The following is a 17,392-nucleotide window of genomic DNA, read 5'->3' on the forward strand; positions in this document are numbered from 1 at the left end:
GACTAAGCCTGCCTGGTCCCACCTCTCGTCGTAGCCTTTGGCTGTGCCGGGATGAAGGGGTGGGGCCACTGGTGGGTCAGAGACTCCCTAGGGCATGATGCTTCTTTGTCTCAAACTGTCGGGTTTTGCTGTTGCCTTAGGATGGAGACTCAAAACGGTTGGAGGAGGGCAAGGGAAGACTTTGGTGATCCGGGAGGTTGCTTTACTTTACTTGGCTTGTAGAAAGGAGAAAAGGGTCCGGGCTTGTCCTAAAGGTCCTCTACTTGGATAGGGGTTAGTGTTAGGAAATGGGTAGGTGGAAGAAAAGAATAGCCTAGTCACCACGCATGAGTGAGATCAGTGGCTTGGCAGAGGTGACCCGGACAAACCACTTGCATATTCACTAATTCATTTATTTCAACATTTAGAGAATAATCATAGAGTTAGAGCTGGAAGGAATCTTTCAACCCTACATTTTCTGTGTGAAGAAACTGAGGCTCGGTATCAAAGAGACTTGTCCAAGGTCAAACTGTAAATGGCAGCACTGTGATTCAAACCCATGTCCTATCACTCCAAATTCTGAGACTTTCTTTATGAAGATTCTGAGCCTGGATATTTACAAGACAGGGATCTGAGTCCCCAGGGAACTTAACTGTGGAGGGGGATAATAGCTATGGGCAGAAAAACATAATACGCTCTAATTAATGATAGATTCACCAGAGAAGAATAACCAAATAGACCATTTTGCAAAGTGGGGGTTTGGGTATGTAACTGGGTCACAGGCAGGCTTCCTTGTAGAGATGTCATTAGAATTGAGCCCAGTGGAATAGAGAGGGTTTCAATAGGCAATGTAGTGGGGACAGCATTCTAGGCATAAGAAAAGCTTGGAAAGAAGAAAGCCATACTTTTGTACCAGGAACTGTTTTTTCCAGTAGATATCTTTCTCTCACTAATGTTCAGTTACTCTCTGTCTATTGGCTGCTTCCACTAGTGACCACAAAAGTGCCTGTGTCTCCCTTATCCTCAAAAAACCTGCAGATGATTCCTGCTATCACTCTATATCTCTCCTCCCTTTAGTGGCCAAACTCTTTGAGAAGGCCATCTACAATTGGTGCCTTCTCTCAATCGGTTCTTGACTACTAGCAGCCTGGCATTGGACCTCATCATTCAACTGAAACTCTTCTCTGCAAAGTTACCAGTGATCTCTTACTCTTGATAAATCTAACAGCCTTTTCTCAATCATTATCCTTCTTGACCTCTTCATGTAGCCTTTGACACTGTCAGTCTCCCTCTTCTCCTTGATACTTTCTAGGTTCTCATGACACACAGCTCTTTTGGTTCAGCTCCTGATCAATCTCTTTTGCTGGATCTTCCTACACTTGTTGCCTTGTGAGGGTCCCCCCAAGACTCTGTCCTAGCTCCTCTTTTTCCCTCTTTACTGTTCGTTTGGGGATCTCAATTGCTCCCACAGTTTCAGTTATTATCTGTATGTCGATGTCTCTCAGATCAACTTGTCCAGCCCCAACCTCTCTCTTAGCTTTCAGTCTTGCATCTGCAACTGCCCTTTAGACATCTTGAACTGGATCACATAGACATGTTAAATTCAACATGTCCCAAACTGAACTCATTACCTTTCTCCCTACCTCCTCCCCCCTTCCTAACTTCCCTATTACTCTCAAGGATACCATTCTCCCATTCTGCCAAGCTCAAAAACCTAGGTTTCATCCTCAACTCCTTCCTCTCACCTTCCATAGCCAGTCAGTTGTCAAGTCCTTCATAACATTTCTTATTTATGCCCTCTTCTCTCTTCTGACATTGCCTCCATGCTGGTGTAGGTCCTCATCATATCAAGCTTAAGCTATTACATTAGGCTGATGGTTTGTCTCTCTGCCTTGATTCAAGCTGTCAAACTGATTTGGCTAAAATGTAGGTCAGACCACATTGCCCCACTATCTGGCATAAAATTCTCTGTCTTTTAAAACCTTTCCTAACCTGCTTCCTAACTTCCTTTCCAAGCTTCTCATACCTGACTCCCTCCACATATTCTGTGAACCAGTGACAGTAGAAGACAGTAGAAACCTTTGGGTTTCTTAAGCTCAATGAATCATCTCCCAGCTCCTTGCATTTTCACTGGCTGTCTTCCATGCCAGAAACTCTCTTCTTCTTCATCTCTGATTCTCAATTTCTTTCAAATTTTAGCTAAAGTCCCACTTTCTACAAGGAGCCTTCCTCTGTCTTCCTTAAACTTAGGTCCTTTTCCATGTGATTATGTCCAATTTATCCTGACTCTATCTTGTTTACAGGGCAGCTGGGTGGTACAGTGCATAGAATATCAAACCTGGAATCAGTCGAGGACAGCCTAATTTTTGTCTTTGAATCCCCAGCACGAGACACCAGGTCATTAGTCCTAGGTTTCCCAATCCCTCTTAATGCTCGCACCTGCCCTTTGTTGATTATCTCCAATTTATCCTGTATATCGTTTGTTCAACATAGTTGTTGGCATGTTGTCTGCCTCATTGAACTATAAACTCCCTGAGAGCAGGGACTATTTTTGACTTTTGTATTCTCAGCCCTTCTTATAGTGCCTTATCATACAAAAAGTGCTTGATAAATATTAGTTGACTTGATTCACTCAAGGGCTCTTTAATTTACAAAAATCCTTTATTGACCTGTCCATCCCTGAAAACTATTGTCCTGTATGTCTTGACCCTTTCATGGCTGAACTCCTTGAGAAGGCTATCTATAGCTGCTGCCTCCACTTCCTTTCCTCTAACTCTCTTCACTCTTTGCAGTTTGGCATCTGACATGATCTTTCAACCAAAGTTATTCTCTTCAAAGTTACTAATGAACTCTTAATTACTCAAATTTTTAGTGACTTTTCTCAGTTCTCCTCTTCCTTAACCTCTATGCATCCTTTGACATTGTTGATCACTTTCTTATCCTTCATACTGTTTAGGTTTTAGTGACACTCTCCTGGTTCTCTGCCACTTGTTTGACCATGTCTTGTCAGTGTCCTTTGCTGGTCACTCTTTCTAAGAGTATCCCCCAACGTTCTCTCATGGGCCCTCTACTCTTCTCTCTACATATACTATTTCATTTGATGATTTCACCACCTCCCAGGATTTCAATGAGCATCTCTCTGCTGATTCTCATATCTACTTATCTAGGCAATGAGGCATCCCTGGGGGAAAGATATGAGGCTGCAGGTGCTAGGAAAGTCAAACCACCACCAGCAACACCACTGTGATTACCATCTCCCCTCAGTCCATGATAGAGACAGCCCATAATCCTAGGCCCAAGAGGCATGGGAATTTCAGTGTTTCCTTCCAAGGGCCTGAAGCCATCATCCTGGGAAAGCAATCCCTATGGAGATGCATCCTGGCCACTGCTCCTGAACACCCTACAGCCACAACTACCAAAGTCCCAGAAAAATCAAGTTCTTGTCATCAAATTCCTTGATACAGTCAAATGCCTTAACATCAAACCTTGTAATTTTATCAGTGGGAATGACATCCAAGGAGAGGCCATATCTTCTGTTTGCCACTTTACCATAAGGACCTTTGCATCTGACCAGCAGCCAAAACCTTTCACATGTTGTCTCCTTCCTTAGGATGGGGGTTTCTTGAGAGCAGAGTCTGTCTGACTTTTCTGTCTCAAATGCTTTGAAAGTATTAAGCACTTATTCAATGCTTTTTTCATTCATTCATTCATTCATTCATTCATTCTCTCACTACCCCATATCCAATCTGTTGCCATGTCTTATTGATTCTACTTTCATAAATCTCTCATATATCCCCCTTCTCCTCTCTGACACTGCCATCACCCTGATTCAAGCCTTTACCACCCTTCATCTAGACTATTTCAATGGCTTATCGCTTGGTCTCCTTCCCTCAAGGCTCTCCCCTATTCCCCAATCCATCCTACACTCAGCTGTCAAATTGATTTTCCTAAACAGGGGTCTGGCAATATCACCCCACTATTCAATCAACTCCAGTGATTCCCTTTTATTCCAAGGATCAAAAACAAAATGCTCTGTTTGGCTTTTAAAACCCTTCATAACCTGGCTCTTTCCTCCCATTCCAGGTCTCTTGTATCTGGTTACCTCTATATGCTAGTGATACAGTACCACTGGGCTCCTTGTCATTTCTCAAGCATCACACTCCATCTCCTGACTCTTTGCATTTTTACTGGCTCTTCCCACTTCCAGAATTCTCATCTCCCTTTTCTCAATCTCTTGACTTCCCTGGCTTCCTTCATGTCTCAACATAAGAAGCCTTTATGAATTCCCCTTAATTATACTGCTTTCCTTCTGTTGGTATCTCCCATTTATGCTGACTATAGCTTGTTGGGCAGCTAAGTGGCACAGTGGATAGAGCACTGGGCCTGAAGTCAGAAAGACTCATGGTTGTGAGTTCAAATCTAACCCCAGATATTTTCTAGATGTGTGACTTTGGACAAGTCACTTCATCCTGTTTGTCTCAGTTTCTGCTGGAGAAGAAAATGCAAAGCACTCTAGGATCTTTGCCAAGAAAAATCCAAAATGGGGTCACAATGAGTTGGACATGACTGAAATGACTCAACAAGGCAAGATGAGATCTCTTGTTTGTACCTAGCATGTTATCTCTCCCATTAGACTGTGAGCTCTCCTTCAGAGTAGAGACTCAGTTTTCCCTTTCTTCGTATTCCTTTGCAAAACCTCTAAAGAAAAGGGGTAACTAATGGGAAGAAGGTGAAAGAAAGAGAGCCATTGGGAATAGGACACCTTAAAAAAGAGTAAACCAAAATAGCTGAAGGAACATAATACTGTGTTTACAACAGAAGGTAAAAAAAAAATTATACCTTGAAATAACGCAACATTAGAGAAAATGGAGGAAAATACAAACATAATGTTAACAATTTTCAATGTGTATTTAAAGATTTGATAAGAAAACAAATCCAATAATCTGTTGCTTAAAAGAAACACATTATTGGAGGGCCAAAAAATTTTACACAGATCTAAGTCTTGGATGCACTGTGCCTATAAGCCCCTCAATGTGGAAGGGATAGGTGTACCACTATGTTCTTCAATTGAGCAGCATTACAAGTCTGAACCCTTGCCATATGTTCAGTGTGTATTAGTTCATTTTCTCTGTGAGAAGATACAAAGTATTTATTCTATGTCTTCTATGTGTTGGATTTTGTGCTAAGCACTTTTTAAAGGAGAACAAACTGACCCTCTGCCCCAAGGCACTCTCTGATTCTCTGAGAAACATCAGGAAGATCTGATCAGCTAAACTGTAAGATAAAGTCAAAACCCTTAGCTAGCTGTCTGACTAAGAAATGTCCTTTTTCTAACTGTGGTTACCCTGGAAGAGCTGAGCTAGGGACTCTAAGAACCCCCATGTCTATTGGGAATGTTTTTCCTCCTACCCCTTTGTCCAACTGTAACCTAGGACGCTCTTTACTTTGACCCAGAGTGGGTTTTCAGGCCACAGCACTGATGCCTGGTGAGGTGAAAGGGGGGTAATGGACCCAAAACTCACATCTCAAAGCCTGCTCTTCCTTTTTCTCCACTGCTGTTGTTCCCAGTGCTAATGCTGGGCTTCCCTTAGTCTCCAGTGAAAATGCTCTTTTCTAATTTTTACTGCAGAGCCCCCATTTCCACCTGTCTCCTGTGGAAAAATGCCGAAGATTTCCAGAATTTACTTTTTCATTGAAATGTAAGTGACTCACTTCTGTTCTTTCCTATAACCAAATAACCTAACCCTACAGGGAAATATTTCTTATGGGATCTATGTGAACAGAAAAGTGGTTCTGGAGTGAAAAAGAATAGGAGGAACATTTTGAAACCCCTATCAAAAGTAGAAATGGGGGCAGCTAGGTGGCACAGTAGACTGAGCACTGGCCCTGGCATCAGAAGGATCTGAGTTCAAATTTGGACTCGGACACTTACTAGCTGTGTGGCTCTGGGCAAGTCACTTAATCCTGATTGCCTGAAAAAAAAAAGTAGAAAAGTAAATAAGCAGGATAATCCCCAAGGCTCAAAAAAGAAAGGAAACAGAATGACTTTGGAGTCAACTCAGAATCTAGAAGTATCTGCCAAACTTGATGGTGGCAGGAGACCTTGCCCCTCGGATTCCTGACCCTCCCTCTCTGCACCTTCTTTCCGAAAACTCTGAGCTCATTTTTCATTTCTCACACCAGACTCTTTATATTAACCAGTTGGCTGAAGAGAAAGGAAAATCAACATTGTTTTCCATTGGAACAATAAAAGCATTATTGGTATCCTAAGTTGAATAACTGAATGCTTTCCCCTATAAAACATTTTTACTTACATATGCTATAAAACAATCTGGGTTCCTATCTCTATTACTTCCGAATCCTATGACTGAATAAATCTCATTTTATACCTCTGAGCCTCAGTCTTCAATCTGTAAACTAAAGATAATACTCCTTCTATTTATCTCAGCATTACATGGTGCTCAGCAAACCTTAGAGCTATACATAAAAGTAAGCTGCTGTTATTATTACTAGAGTACTCTATTTCAGCTCCATTATGTGTATTCTGTTTCTTCTTCTTTGATCTTTGCCCCAGTATTATATACCAATCTTTTCTTTTCTTTTTTGTGAGTCTTGTGAGGTCACAATTATCCTTTTCTGCTTTATAATCTCCACTTCAGATGCCAGCAGGGAAAGTTATTTTTTTAAAAATATAATAGAGAATTAACATTCAAGGATATTTGTCAACCTATGCTAGTGTAGCTGTGTCATTTCCAGGAACATGGTGATGAATTTTTATTTAAATGAAGAATCTTATAAAGATGGAACTATTCTGTTAAGAGACACAAGTACTTGACTCTTAAGTTTTAACAGTGTAATTGACCTTGTAAAGAAATCTGAACACAACAGCAATAAAATTAAAGAAATATCACCTGGAGAAAATTTTGGTGGCAAACAGGACAGGTATAATCTTGACATCTAAAATATGTAAGGAAATATTTTTGAATAAAATATCCATCAGTGGATTTTGTGAAGTAGTAATAATAATAATATTAATAATAATGATAATGACAACATTTAGATGGGTTTGCCAAGCACTTTACAAATATATCATTTGATCCTCACGTCAACCCTGGGAAGTAGATGCTATTATAATATTATTATTTCTAGCTCTATAAAATATTTTTTTGGCAGTTTGATTGGTAAGGCTCTGAATAAGTAAATTAATTTAGGTAGATTGTCATTTTTATTATATTAGCTCAGCCTACTCATGAACAACTGATATTTCTCCAATTATTTAGACTGACTTTTTTTGTGTGAAAAGTGTTTTGTAATTATGTTTATGTAGTTCCTGGGTTTATTTTGACAGATAGACTCCCAAATATTTTATAATGTCTACAGTAACTTTAAATGGAATTTCTCTTTCTGTCTCTTGCTGTTGGGCTTTGTTAGTAAAATATGGAAATGCCAATGATTAGTGAGTTTATTTTATATCCTGCTACTTTGCTAAAGTTGTTTATTATTTCAAGTACTTTTTTACTTGATTCTCTAGGATTCTCTAAGCATATCATCCTATCATGTACAAAGAGGGATAGCTTTGTTTCTTCTTTGCCTATTCTAATGCCTAAATTTAGAGAATTCACCCCAAATGTTCACATGAACTGTTTGTGTCCAACCTACGTAGACCATTTCTAGCTAGCATTGGTCTGATCATCCACAGTTAGACACACTGAAAGTTGACTGTAGTATAGTGATGTCATTTTGGTTCTCTTCAGGAAAGAAGAACAAAGCCCACCACCAACCGTCTCTCAACCAAGGCCTGTCCTATCAGACAAGTCATTTGTGCAGTGGCTCTAATGAGTCTAATGAGATTCCTCATCTGTACAACAAATGGATCTGAGCCGATCATTCCTAAGGATTATCTGAGCACTAAAATTGATGACGCTTTGTGTGCTCTTCCCCTCTTTATGGCAGACTGCTCTTGATCCCACTAAATGCTATTCCTTAGTGACTGACTGTTGGACCTGAAGTGGAGAGGACCCAAGTTCAAATCCTACAATGGATACTTTATTAGGGAGGTGAACCTAGTCAAGTCATTTACTTAACCTCTCTTGGCCTCAGCTTCCCTCTGTTAAATGGGGATAATAGCCCCTACCTCACAAAGTGTTGTTGAGCCATTTCAGTCCAGCCCTACTCTCCATGACCCTATTTGGGGTTTTCTTAGCAAAGATACTGGAGTAATTTGCCATTTCCTTCAGCAGCTCAATTTACAGACGAGGAACTGAGGCAAACAGGGTTAAGTGACCTGCCTAGGGTCACACAGCTAATAAATGTCTGAGGCTGGATTAGAATTCAAGTCCTCCTGACTCCAGGCCCACCACTCTATCTACTCCACCACGTAACTGCAGCTCACATGGTGGTAAGGATTGAAAGAGTTAACTTTATGTCTTCATTTGTCAGCTAGGTGCACTACTTTGGGGCTTCTGACTTTTCCACCATGCTTCTAAATCCAGTACTTTCCCTGGCACCCTTCCTATCCCCTTTTCACCTTATTTTTGTCTTATCTTCCCTAATTAAGATTGTAAGCTTCTTGAAAGCAGAGCTTGTCTTTTTTTCTCATTTATATCCCCATCACTTAGCCTGGCACATAGTAGACACTTAATGTTTACTGATTAACTGAATGTATTATATAAAGGACTTTGACAACCTTTTAAAGTACTAGATAAATGTGAACCATGTGGCCATTTAAGATTTATTTCAACTTTCAAATAAAAATTGCCATTTTATTCAAAGACCTTAAGTTGGTGATAGAAAATACGAAAAAAAAGCAAGTTTAATAGCAGCTTTCATTATATTATGATTAGGTCACCTTGAAAAACTCTTTGAACTTAAAGATGGCTCATGTCAGCTCTGTGTCACTTTAGGTCTATACATCTATGCCTCCATTTAGATCAGAAACAGATTGAGAGTCAGAGAACAAAACTATACATTGATTATGAATGGCTCCTGAAAATTGGCATAGAATTTCCTATGTTTTATTTTTGAAGGGACTGATGCAATGTCAAAGCCACGGCCAGACCTATTGATTTACACTTCAATCAGTAAGGTGTAATGAGGTAGGATATAAAATGTTGGACTCAATCCGAGAAATCATCTGTAGCCACTGACTAACTCCCCATCCTAGGACAAAAATTCAGAAACCTAACTCTCTTCTTTCCTGCTACAAAATTTAACACATTGAAGGAAATCAACTCTCACAAAGTTCATATACAGTGAATCAATGTTTATTTAAAAAAGTAAATCTTTATATATACAATTTTAATATGAAAATTTATGTCTTTGAATTAAACAATATTACAAGCTGTTTATAAAAAAGTAGTGTTTACATTTCACACATGTAAAAATGTCAGAAGAAACTCAAATTACAACTTGGATCATGGGCAATTCAAGTGTTTGAACCCAAATGATACAGGTCAGATCCCATCTCTGTGAAGCAGTTGTCTGTCAATCACGTCATACTTCAGGAAAGCTGGCAGCTGTCGCTATTCCACAGTGGTTACTTTTGTCCCTGGCCATTAAAATGTACCCATCATTGCCCCACTGGTCACCCCAGCTGAAAAGAAAGTGAAGTATTAAGTTTAAGAGCACCATTCAAAAATACCTTTTTACTTTAGGGGTGCAAAGCCTTCTGACATTGTGACCAAATTCAGAACATGAGTTGGACTTTTCAGAAAGTAATGAAAATAGTTGTTGGTGATGACTTTGTTGTTAAGTTGATTAGTTGTGTCTGACTCTTCATGACCCCATTTTTATGTTTTCTTTACAAAGATACTGGATGGGTTTGCCATTTCCATCTCTGGTTCATTTCCCAGATGAGGAAACTGAGACAAACAGGTTTAAGTAATTTGCCCAGGGTCACACAGCTAGGAAATCTCTGAGGTCTATTTGAACACAGGTCCTCCTAACTCCAGGGCTAGCACTCTATTTCCTGTGCCACCTAGCTGCCCTATTCATGACAACCTCTGACTCAACACTAAGCACTTTCAGGTTTTCCAAGTGATGTGCTTTCCCCATAGCACTTTGTGAGTCAGTCTGACAATAACTATATTAGAACAGTCCAACAAACTAGGCAATGGAAATCTCCTGTACTCTGTTGTTATCAGTGGTCATAGAAACTATGAGGAACCACTAGGGAACTCTCAATCTACTCTGGATCCTAAAAACAGGATCCCTTCCTCCCACAAACATCCCGTCTCCATTTCACAGGATCCCAAGAATTCTACCCTTCTTTCCTTTTCCCCTTCAAAATGAAATAATCAGAAACTGGCAACAAGGAGGTCAATAACATTTCAGGCAAGATCTTGGTTTACCTATTCTTGACAATCCAGTATTTCTTTCCCGTTTCTTCATCAACACCATAGCCCACAGCCAGCACGCCATGATCGAGGAATTCACTACTGCAGAGCGGGTCATAATAAACACCTAGGATATTCAAGTGCAACATGAACTTGAGAAATACTAACTACCGAATGGCAATAATATGGTTAAGTGCATTTTGACAGAAATAATGAAGAAAAAAATGCTTACCACCATGATAGAACTGGAAGGAGAAAAGTGATGCATCAATTCCAACAGAGATGGGACCCACAGTGGCCACAGCCTTTGTGAGAGTCATTTCCTGCCCAGATGGGATGTCCACAAATCCAGTGACATTAGCACCAGAGTTTTCTGGCTCATACCTACAGTCGCTATCCTTTTAAAATGAAACAGGTAAAAGGTTTGGTTTACTATTATCAGTGGTATTGCCCAGATGAATTTAAAATTAATGGTCACAAAACTAATAAATCTATGGGCCATGTTCTCCCATTAATTTATTAGATGAACAGCTCAAGAAGAAAGCTGGATATGGGTGAGTAAAGGACTATTTGAAAGTCCCATTGAAAGAAGGCAGCATAGTGTAAACCAGAGGGTGGGTAACATTCCTACACATCACTGCTAACTCAATATGCATTGCACATGGATTCTAATGTATGGTTCTGTGGCCCATTTCTACTTGAGTTTGATACCACTGACATAAAACAACCAATTAATTAGCAACTCTAAGAGTCTCCTAGTTGTGGCATAGTCCAGTGAGACCAAGGTTCCAATCCAGCTCTTCACTTACAAGCTACGTGATCATGAGACTGAGGTTGAGAAGTTATCAGAAAAAATCAGGATAATACTTCCCCCTGACAGGGCTGTTTGAGGATCAAAAGAGATTAAGTGAATGACATGTTTGTAAACTTTAAAGATGAGATAAATGTCAGCAGTTATTATGCAAAATTCGACTCAATTGTCATTTAATTCCCTACTCCTAAGGAGGCACTAGTGGGAGTTAGGTGTCAGGGAGGCACAAGGGTAGGCTACAAAGGCAAGAATGGATTTAGGTTCAGGGAACCTGGCTTCCAATCCAGAGTTTGCACCTTATTACTATGTTTGGGATCTTGAGCAAGTCATTGTAAAATGAAGATGTCTGACCAAATGATCTCTACAGTGTCTAAGACAATACAGTCTATATGCTTCCTAAGATCTCCTCTCAATGGGTGATTGTATTCAAAGTCAAGGCAACTCATTTTTAGTGTTGATATATTTTGGATTCAGTTGTAGATTTTCTTTAGTTAAGAAGGTGGGTGTTTAGGTCTTTAGTCTTTGCAGGCTTCCTCAGCTCCCATCCCCCAAACTGAGACTCTTCTTTCAAATGTAGTTAAACCAAAATGATGGGGAATGAAATAATTATATTTACCATTGCCTCATAGGGATATGATTCTTCTGTATCAATGCCTCCATTTAACATCACATATTCAAAAGCACTATCCATGAAGCCACCATTACAGCCTTGGGAACCCCCACCTGTAGCACAGTCAATCAAATTCTGTTCACTAAGTGAAACAAGTTTGCCTGTTTTATGGAACCACTGGCCTTCCAGGGAACCAGTTGCACTAAATGCCCAGCAAGAACCACACGGACCCTGAAAGAGTCCAAAGGAAGTACTGGTTAGTATACAAGATAATTTTACTCATCTTTTTCAGACAGATCTAAACAGTTTTAAATATGGAAGGGAACTCAGTCACAGATCTGAGATGAAGTCCCATTATTTAAGAGACTCCATTATCAATCATAAGCTTCACTGAGTTTTGTCTGAGTTATCTATGGATCAAAATTAAGCAATTTTTCATACCTGATTCTTAACAGGAGTGACGTAGCCCTTGTCTCTCCAGTCTACAGATTTTGGGATCTGTTCAAGGTGAGGTTCACGAAACAGAGTTCCTTTGTTCTTCCTTTGAAATCTGTTTTGTTTAAAGCCATTCATCATTTGTCTGAATTCATCATTGGTCTAAAATGAAGAGAAAGATGATTTATATGAAGTGTATTGGGAGCAAAAGATAACTGACTACTCAGTATTAACATCAGATTGTTACAACACACCCACCATATCGCCAAACTCGTTCATTTTCATGTGGAAACTATGTTTACCAGTGCTATATTCCAGATTGTGCTTTTCAATCATTCTCAAGTTCTTCTCCCATGTTGCTCTCCTCCAATTATCTTCATTCTAGAGGCAAGTACAATAAGGTTCAATAAGCTTCTGCTTATATTATTACACATAAAAGTGAAACTATCAAACCAAATCCACTGTCAATCACTCCTTTGGCATCCAGCTGGGATGTTGACCACACCCAAATATTGCCTTCCCAAAAAGGTTTTCAAATCCGATGTTATAGACATCTCTGCCCTCTGAACTTCTGTGGGCAAAAGCAGTAATATGGAGCAATTGAAGCTCTTATCTGGATAATCTTTGGCTTCTTAGGAAAGGCCATTTCATTAGTCCACTTTGGACATGTACTCATCATAGTTGGGGAAAAAAAGTAGCTGAAAGCTTACTGCTGCATAGGTTTTTCCATGCTGTGACTTCCATTGGTACCATCGAGCATCTAAAGTCCGGTCAAGTTGTGGAGCAGCAGCTACTATCCCCAAGCATAGGCAAGCTAAACACAGGTACAAATTCATGTTTCAAACCTTAAGGGGAAAAAAGGATGAAAGAGATAGGAAATGTGTATGATTAAAAATCAAGTCAAACCAAAAATCCACGCTCTTGTTTCTTTGGGAAATAAACACAATCTTCCCAGGGGAAAAACAAAATTTATTTCACCAAATATTCATATATTATCTAGTTATGTGGAAAGCATTGTGTGTGGGACGGGGTGGAGTGAGGGTAAATACAAGAGATGTAATCCTGATGTAGAGTTTTTCAGGGAGTTTAGACATTGACACAAAAACATTAAGACCAGAGACAATGCTTGATTAAGTGTTAACATTAATAGCACAAATAATAAAAATGGACACCCAGTTCAAAAGCTGTAACTGTTTTTAGAAGCTGAAATGTACTCCTAAATTTTATGGCAGTGGTTCCCAAAATGTAAGCCAAGGTCTGACCACGGTGGCATAGAGACAGGTGGCACAGTGGATAGAGTGCTAGACCTAGGGTCAGGAAGACCTTAGCTCAAATCCTGCCTCAGATACTTAGTAGTAGCTGTGAGGCTGTGAGTAAATCACTTAACCACTCAGCCTCAGTTTCTTTATATGAAAAATGGGGATAATAATAGCATCTACCTTACAGGGTTGTTGTGAGGATAAAATGACATAATATTTGCAAAGGGCATTGGAAACCTTAAAGCATTAGGTATTTTTTTTTATTATTATCATTATTGTTAACCTGAGGTTAGTCCACATCCCATTCCTGGACTGTCAACCTACAGGGCTTGTCTCTAATACAATTACAATAATTATCTCCTGCTCAGCCTTCTCTCTTATATTCCCAATCTCACCTAACTAAAGGCAGCTGTGATGAAACTACTACCAAGCAGCACTATTTGGGAAAATGGGGGAAGGGAGGGAGTTGTAGCTGCAGCAGTGACTAGTAAAAGACTCTCTCTTCCTGTGAGTCCCAAAGGAGGAGGTAAGGGTGTTTGGGATATGCACATTTTAACTACATTATCTTCCTCCTCCAACCCATCCCTTTTCCAAACCATGATAGCTATTATTGTCAAGGATACATCAGCCTTCCATCCAATCAATTGCCAAAGCATCTCTGTCTTTGATCTTCACAACAGTCTAGTTCAGGGATCATCTCTCCAGTGAACTTGTGCAATATCCTTCCAACTCATCTCCTCTCCCCAGGTCTTCCTCCATTCCATCCTATCCTCACACAGCAGCCAAAACTATTCTAAAGTGACCATTTTGCTCTTATCTCCAGTATACTCCAGTGTTTCTATTGCCCCTAGGATCATATTATTTCATTTTTATCTGATACTTCAAAAACCTGTATTTGTGTTTATCAGCACAGGAGTACATGTAAAATTTATAGAAGTGAATGTACATATATATTGGGGGAGTACTCACAAATTTTTGTCCTAATGGGAGGTGTGTCCTAGCAAAAGTCTGCAGATTAGTACTTTATTCAGGGCAGGACTGTCTTTTGACTCTTGATAACCCCAGGGTTTAGCACAATGCCTGGCACAGAACAGGTACTAAGTAAATGTTTTTCTTAAAGCCACTACAACATTTCTAAGCCTCTCCCCAAACCTAACCACCAAATCACCTTCTCCAGAACTCAAAACAACTCCATTTCTCAGGGGCATGACCAAGCAACATACCAGCCTAGAATAGAAATAGATTTGACATCGTGGTGACTGGGTTCAATCCCGACCTCTGTCACTTAATACCATATGGGCATACATGGGCATGTCACTTCACCTCAGTGTCTCAAGTTTCCCTAAGGTACCTTCTAGCTTTAAATCTATGATCCTATAGAGGCTAAAGGTAAGGCTTTACAATCAGCTGCTGATGGAGGGAGTGGAGAGGAGGAAAGCCTTTTCTGCCTTTTCTACAGAAGAGTAAGATAGCCATTTCCAGATTTTCAGATCCTATGGGCCTTAGATCTAAAGGCCCTTCAAGCCAAAATCCATCTTTCACAAGTAGAAGGATAGGGAAGCAGGTCACACAAACTCTGGGCATCTAAACCTCCTGCATCCTAAAACAATTTCTTGCTTGCCTCTCTCCTAACAAGGTCCACCTCTCCAGTCTGGGAAAAGAGGTCAGGTGGGGGTACCCATGTGAGCCAGGACCCCCAACACCACTAGCCAGGGGGGAAGGGACTTGGCTGGAGGCCAGGAGCCACCCCTCCCAACACTATCCCCATCCCCGGGGTACCGGCTGGGGGACGGGAGAGTTTGCTGACCATCGTAAGGGGTCTTTTAAGCAGGCTCTGGGAGGAGCTCTTTTCCTCCTCCTCTGGAGCAGAACCGTACACACAATCTTAAACCAGTACGTTTACACTCCCCTAGCCCTCCCCCCCACCCCAGGGTATCTGTAGAGTTTGCAACTAGAGTAAATCCAGAACAGCTCCAGGTCATGGGGATGAATAAACCTGGGAAAAGGAGGCAAAGCAGTTCCAGATCAGATTCGGACAGGTCATCCTGGGGCGGGCCCCTCCTCATCCCCAAATCAAGCCAAAACGTGACCCTCCTCACCGCCCCCTCCTCCCTATCATCTCCTCTCCCATTAAGTGCGGGCCAAAAACACACCCCAGCCTCCATAAGCAGCGGACTCAGCTCCCTGCGCTTCCGTAATAGTAATGATAATAAAAAGAAAGGAAACATTCCTTCAACGCTTTTTAAGGTTTGCAGAGGGCTCTACAGATGCTCCCCCATTTGAGCTTCCTAACAACCTTCGTGGGAAGTGGATACTATTAATTTGTCCTGGTTTCACGGTGGCCTCGGGAAAGGCTACAACGCCCAGAAGTCCACCGCCCCCCATCCCCCGTTCTGGTAGAACCCACAACACACACACACACACACACACACACACACACACACACACACACACACACACACCCACAACACACAGAGAGCTGGCCAAGCTCTGCCCACCCAGCCACACAAACTCTTCCCCAACCATCTCCCTTCCCAAGCCCGGGCTCTGTCCTCTTTCTCTCCTTCCCATCCCGGGGGTCCCCCGGAGCCTGAGGACTTTGCCCCTTTCCGAGCCCCTCCCTCGGACCTGGGAGCTGCGACTCGCCCAGCCCTCACCTGAGCGTCTCAGCAGCGGCGGGACCTGGGGAGAGCCGGACCTCTAACAAAACTTGAGGGTCCGGGCGGGAGATTGCTTAGCCCTGGGTCCGGTGGCTCCTGTTTTTATCCGAACGTCCAGGACTAAGCCTGCCTGGTCCCACCTCTCGTCGTAGCCTTTGGCTGTGCCGGGATGAAGGGGTGGGGCCACTGGTGGGTCAGAGACTCCCTGGGGCACGATGCTTCAGTACCTCAATCTGTTGAGTTTTGCTGTTCCTTTAAGGATGGAGACTCAAACAGGTTGGGGGAGGGCAAGGGAAGGCACTGGTGATCTGGGAGGCTGCTTTATCTTACTTTGCTTGTAGAAAGGTGAAAAGGGTCGGGATTCTTCTAAAGGGCCTGGGGGTTAGAGTTGGGAACAGGGTGGGAGGGAGGAAGGAATAGCCTAGTAACCATGCGTGATTGAGATTAGTGCCTTGGCAGAGGTGACCGGGATAAACCACTTGTATATCCACGAATTCATTTATTTCAATATTTAGAGAATAATCATAGAGGTAGAGCTGGAAGGGCTCAGGGTCTAAGGGAGTTGTCCAATGTCTAACAGCCAATGGCAGCACTATGATTCAAACCCATGCCCTATCACTTCAAATCTGGCCTCAGACACTTGCTAGCTGTGTGACCCCGGACAAGTCACCTCTTTACCTCAGGTTCCTCATCTGTAAAATGAGCTGGAGAAGGATATAGCAAACCACTCTAGTATCTTTGCCAAGAAAACTCAGAATGGGGTCATGAAAAGTTGGACATGACTGAACATCTTATTTGTACATAGTTGTTGGCATGCTATTACAACCTCCCCACTCTCTATTAGACTGTGAACTCCTTGAAAGTATCAACTATGTTTTCTTTTCTTTTGTTTTTTAACTTTCTTTGTATCCCCAACACTCAGCACAGTGCCTGGCATATAATAGGTGCTTAATAAATGCTAGGTGAACCGACTGAGACTGTGTTAGTTCACTGGAATTTACAACATATGGATAGTATGAGATGAGGAAATTGAGGGGATTTGAACACCAAGTTGTAGTGGGAATTGATTGAACCACATTGACTCCAATTCTGGCCCTAACTCAGTTCCATTACTGCTCAGTTATGGGTCTAGGTCAATTTCTATCTGGTAAGAAAACTTTATTCCATCATGTGAATTGTGAGAAACTTTATTGCATTATTTGAACCTAACCCTGTGTGGCTAGGAAGAGGCTCTACCTACTACCTCTACTTACTGCTTAGAGAGCCTTCAGTTAAACAAAACCTAGGTTTTGCTGACTGGAAAG

At 41.4% G+C, this 17,392-nt stretch overlaps 1 protein-coding gene across 1 annotated transcript; it reads right to left on the minus strand.

The window, feature by feature from the left end:
* Nucleotides 1-9,344: 9,344 nt before the first annotated feature.
* On the minus strand, nucleotides 9,345-16,184 carry LOC114052255 (cathepsin L1-like). Its single transcript, XM_027874776.1, has 8 exons — nucleotides 16,086-16,184; nucleotides 12,880-13,014; nucleotides 12,428-12,550; nucleotides 12,176-12,331; nucleotides 11,741-11,965; nucleotides 10,546-10,711; nucleotides 10,329-10,440; nucleotides 9,345-9,571 (listed from the first exon to the last, which is right to left on the minus strand). Exons 2-8 carry the CDS (start codon nucleotides 13,003-13,005, stop codon nucleotides 9,472-9,474), a joined length of 1,008 nt encoding a protein of 335 aa, XP_027730577.1. The 5' UTR covers nucleotides 13,006-13,014; nucleotides 16,086-16,184; the 3' UTR covers nucleotides 9,345-9,471.
* Nucleotides 16,185-17,392: the final 1,208 nt, after the last annotated feature.

This window comes from Vombatus ursinus, unplaced genomic scaffold, assembly GCF_900497805.2.
Source record: "Vombatus ursinus unplaced genomic scaffold, bare-nosed wombat genome assembly UNPS02014807.1, whole genome shotgun sequence".
NCBI lineage: Eukaryota > Metazoa > Chordata > Mammalia > Diprotodontia > Vombatidae > Vombatus > Vombatus ursinus.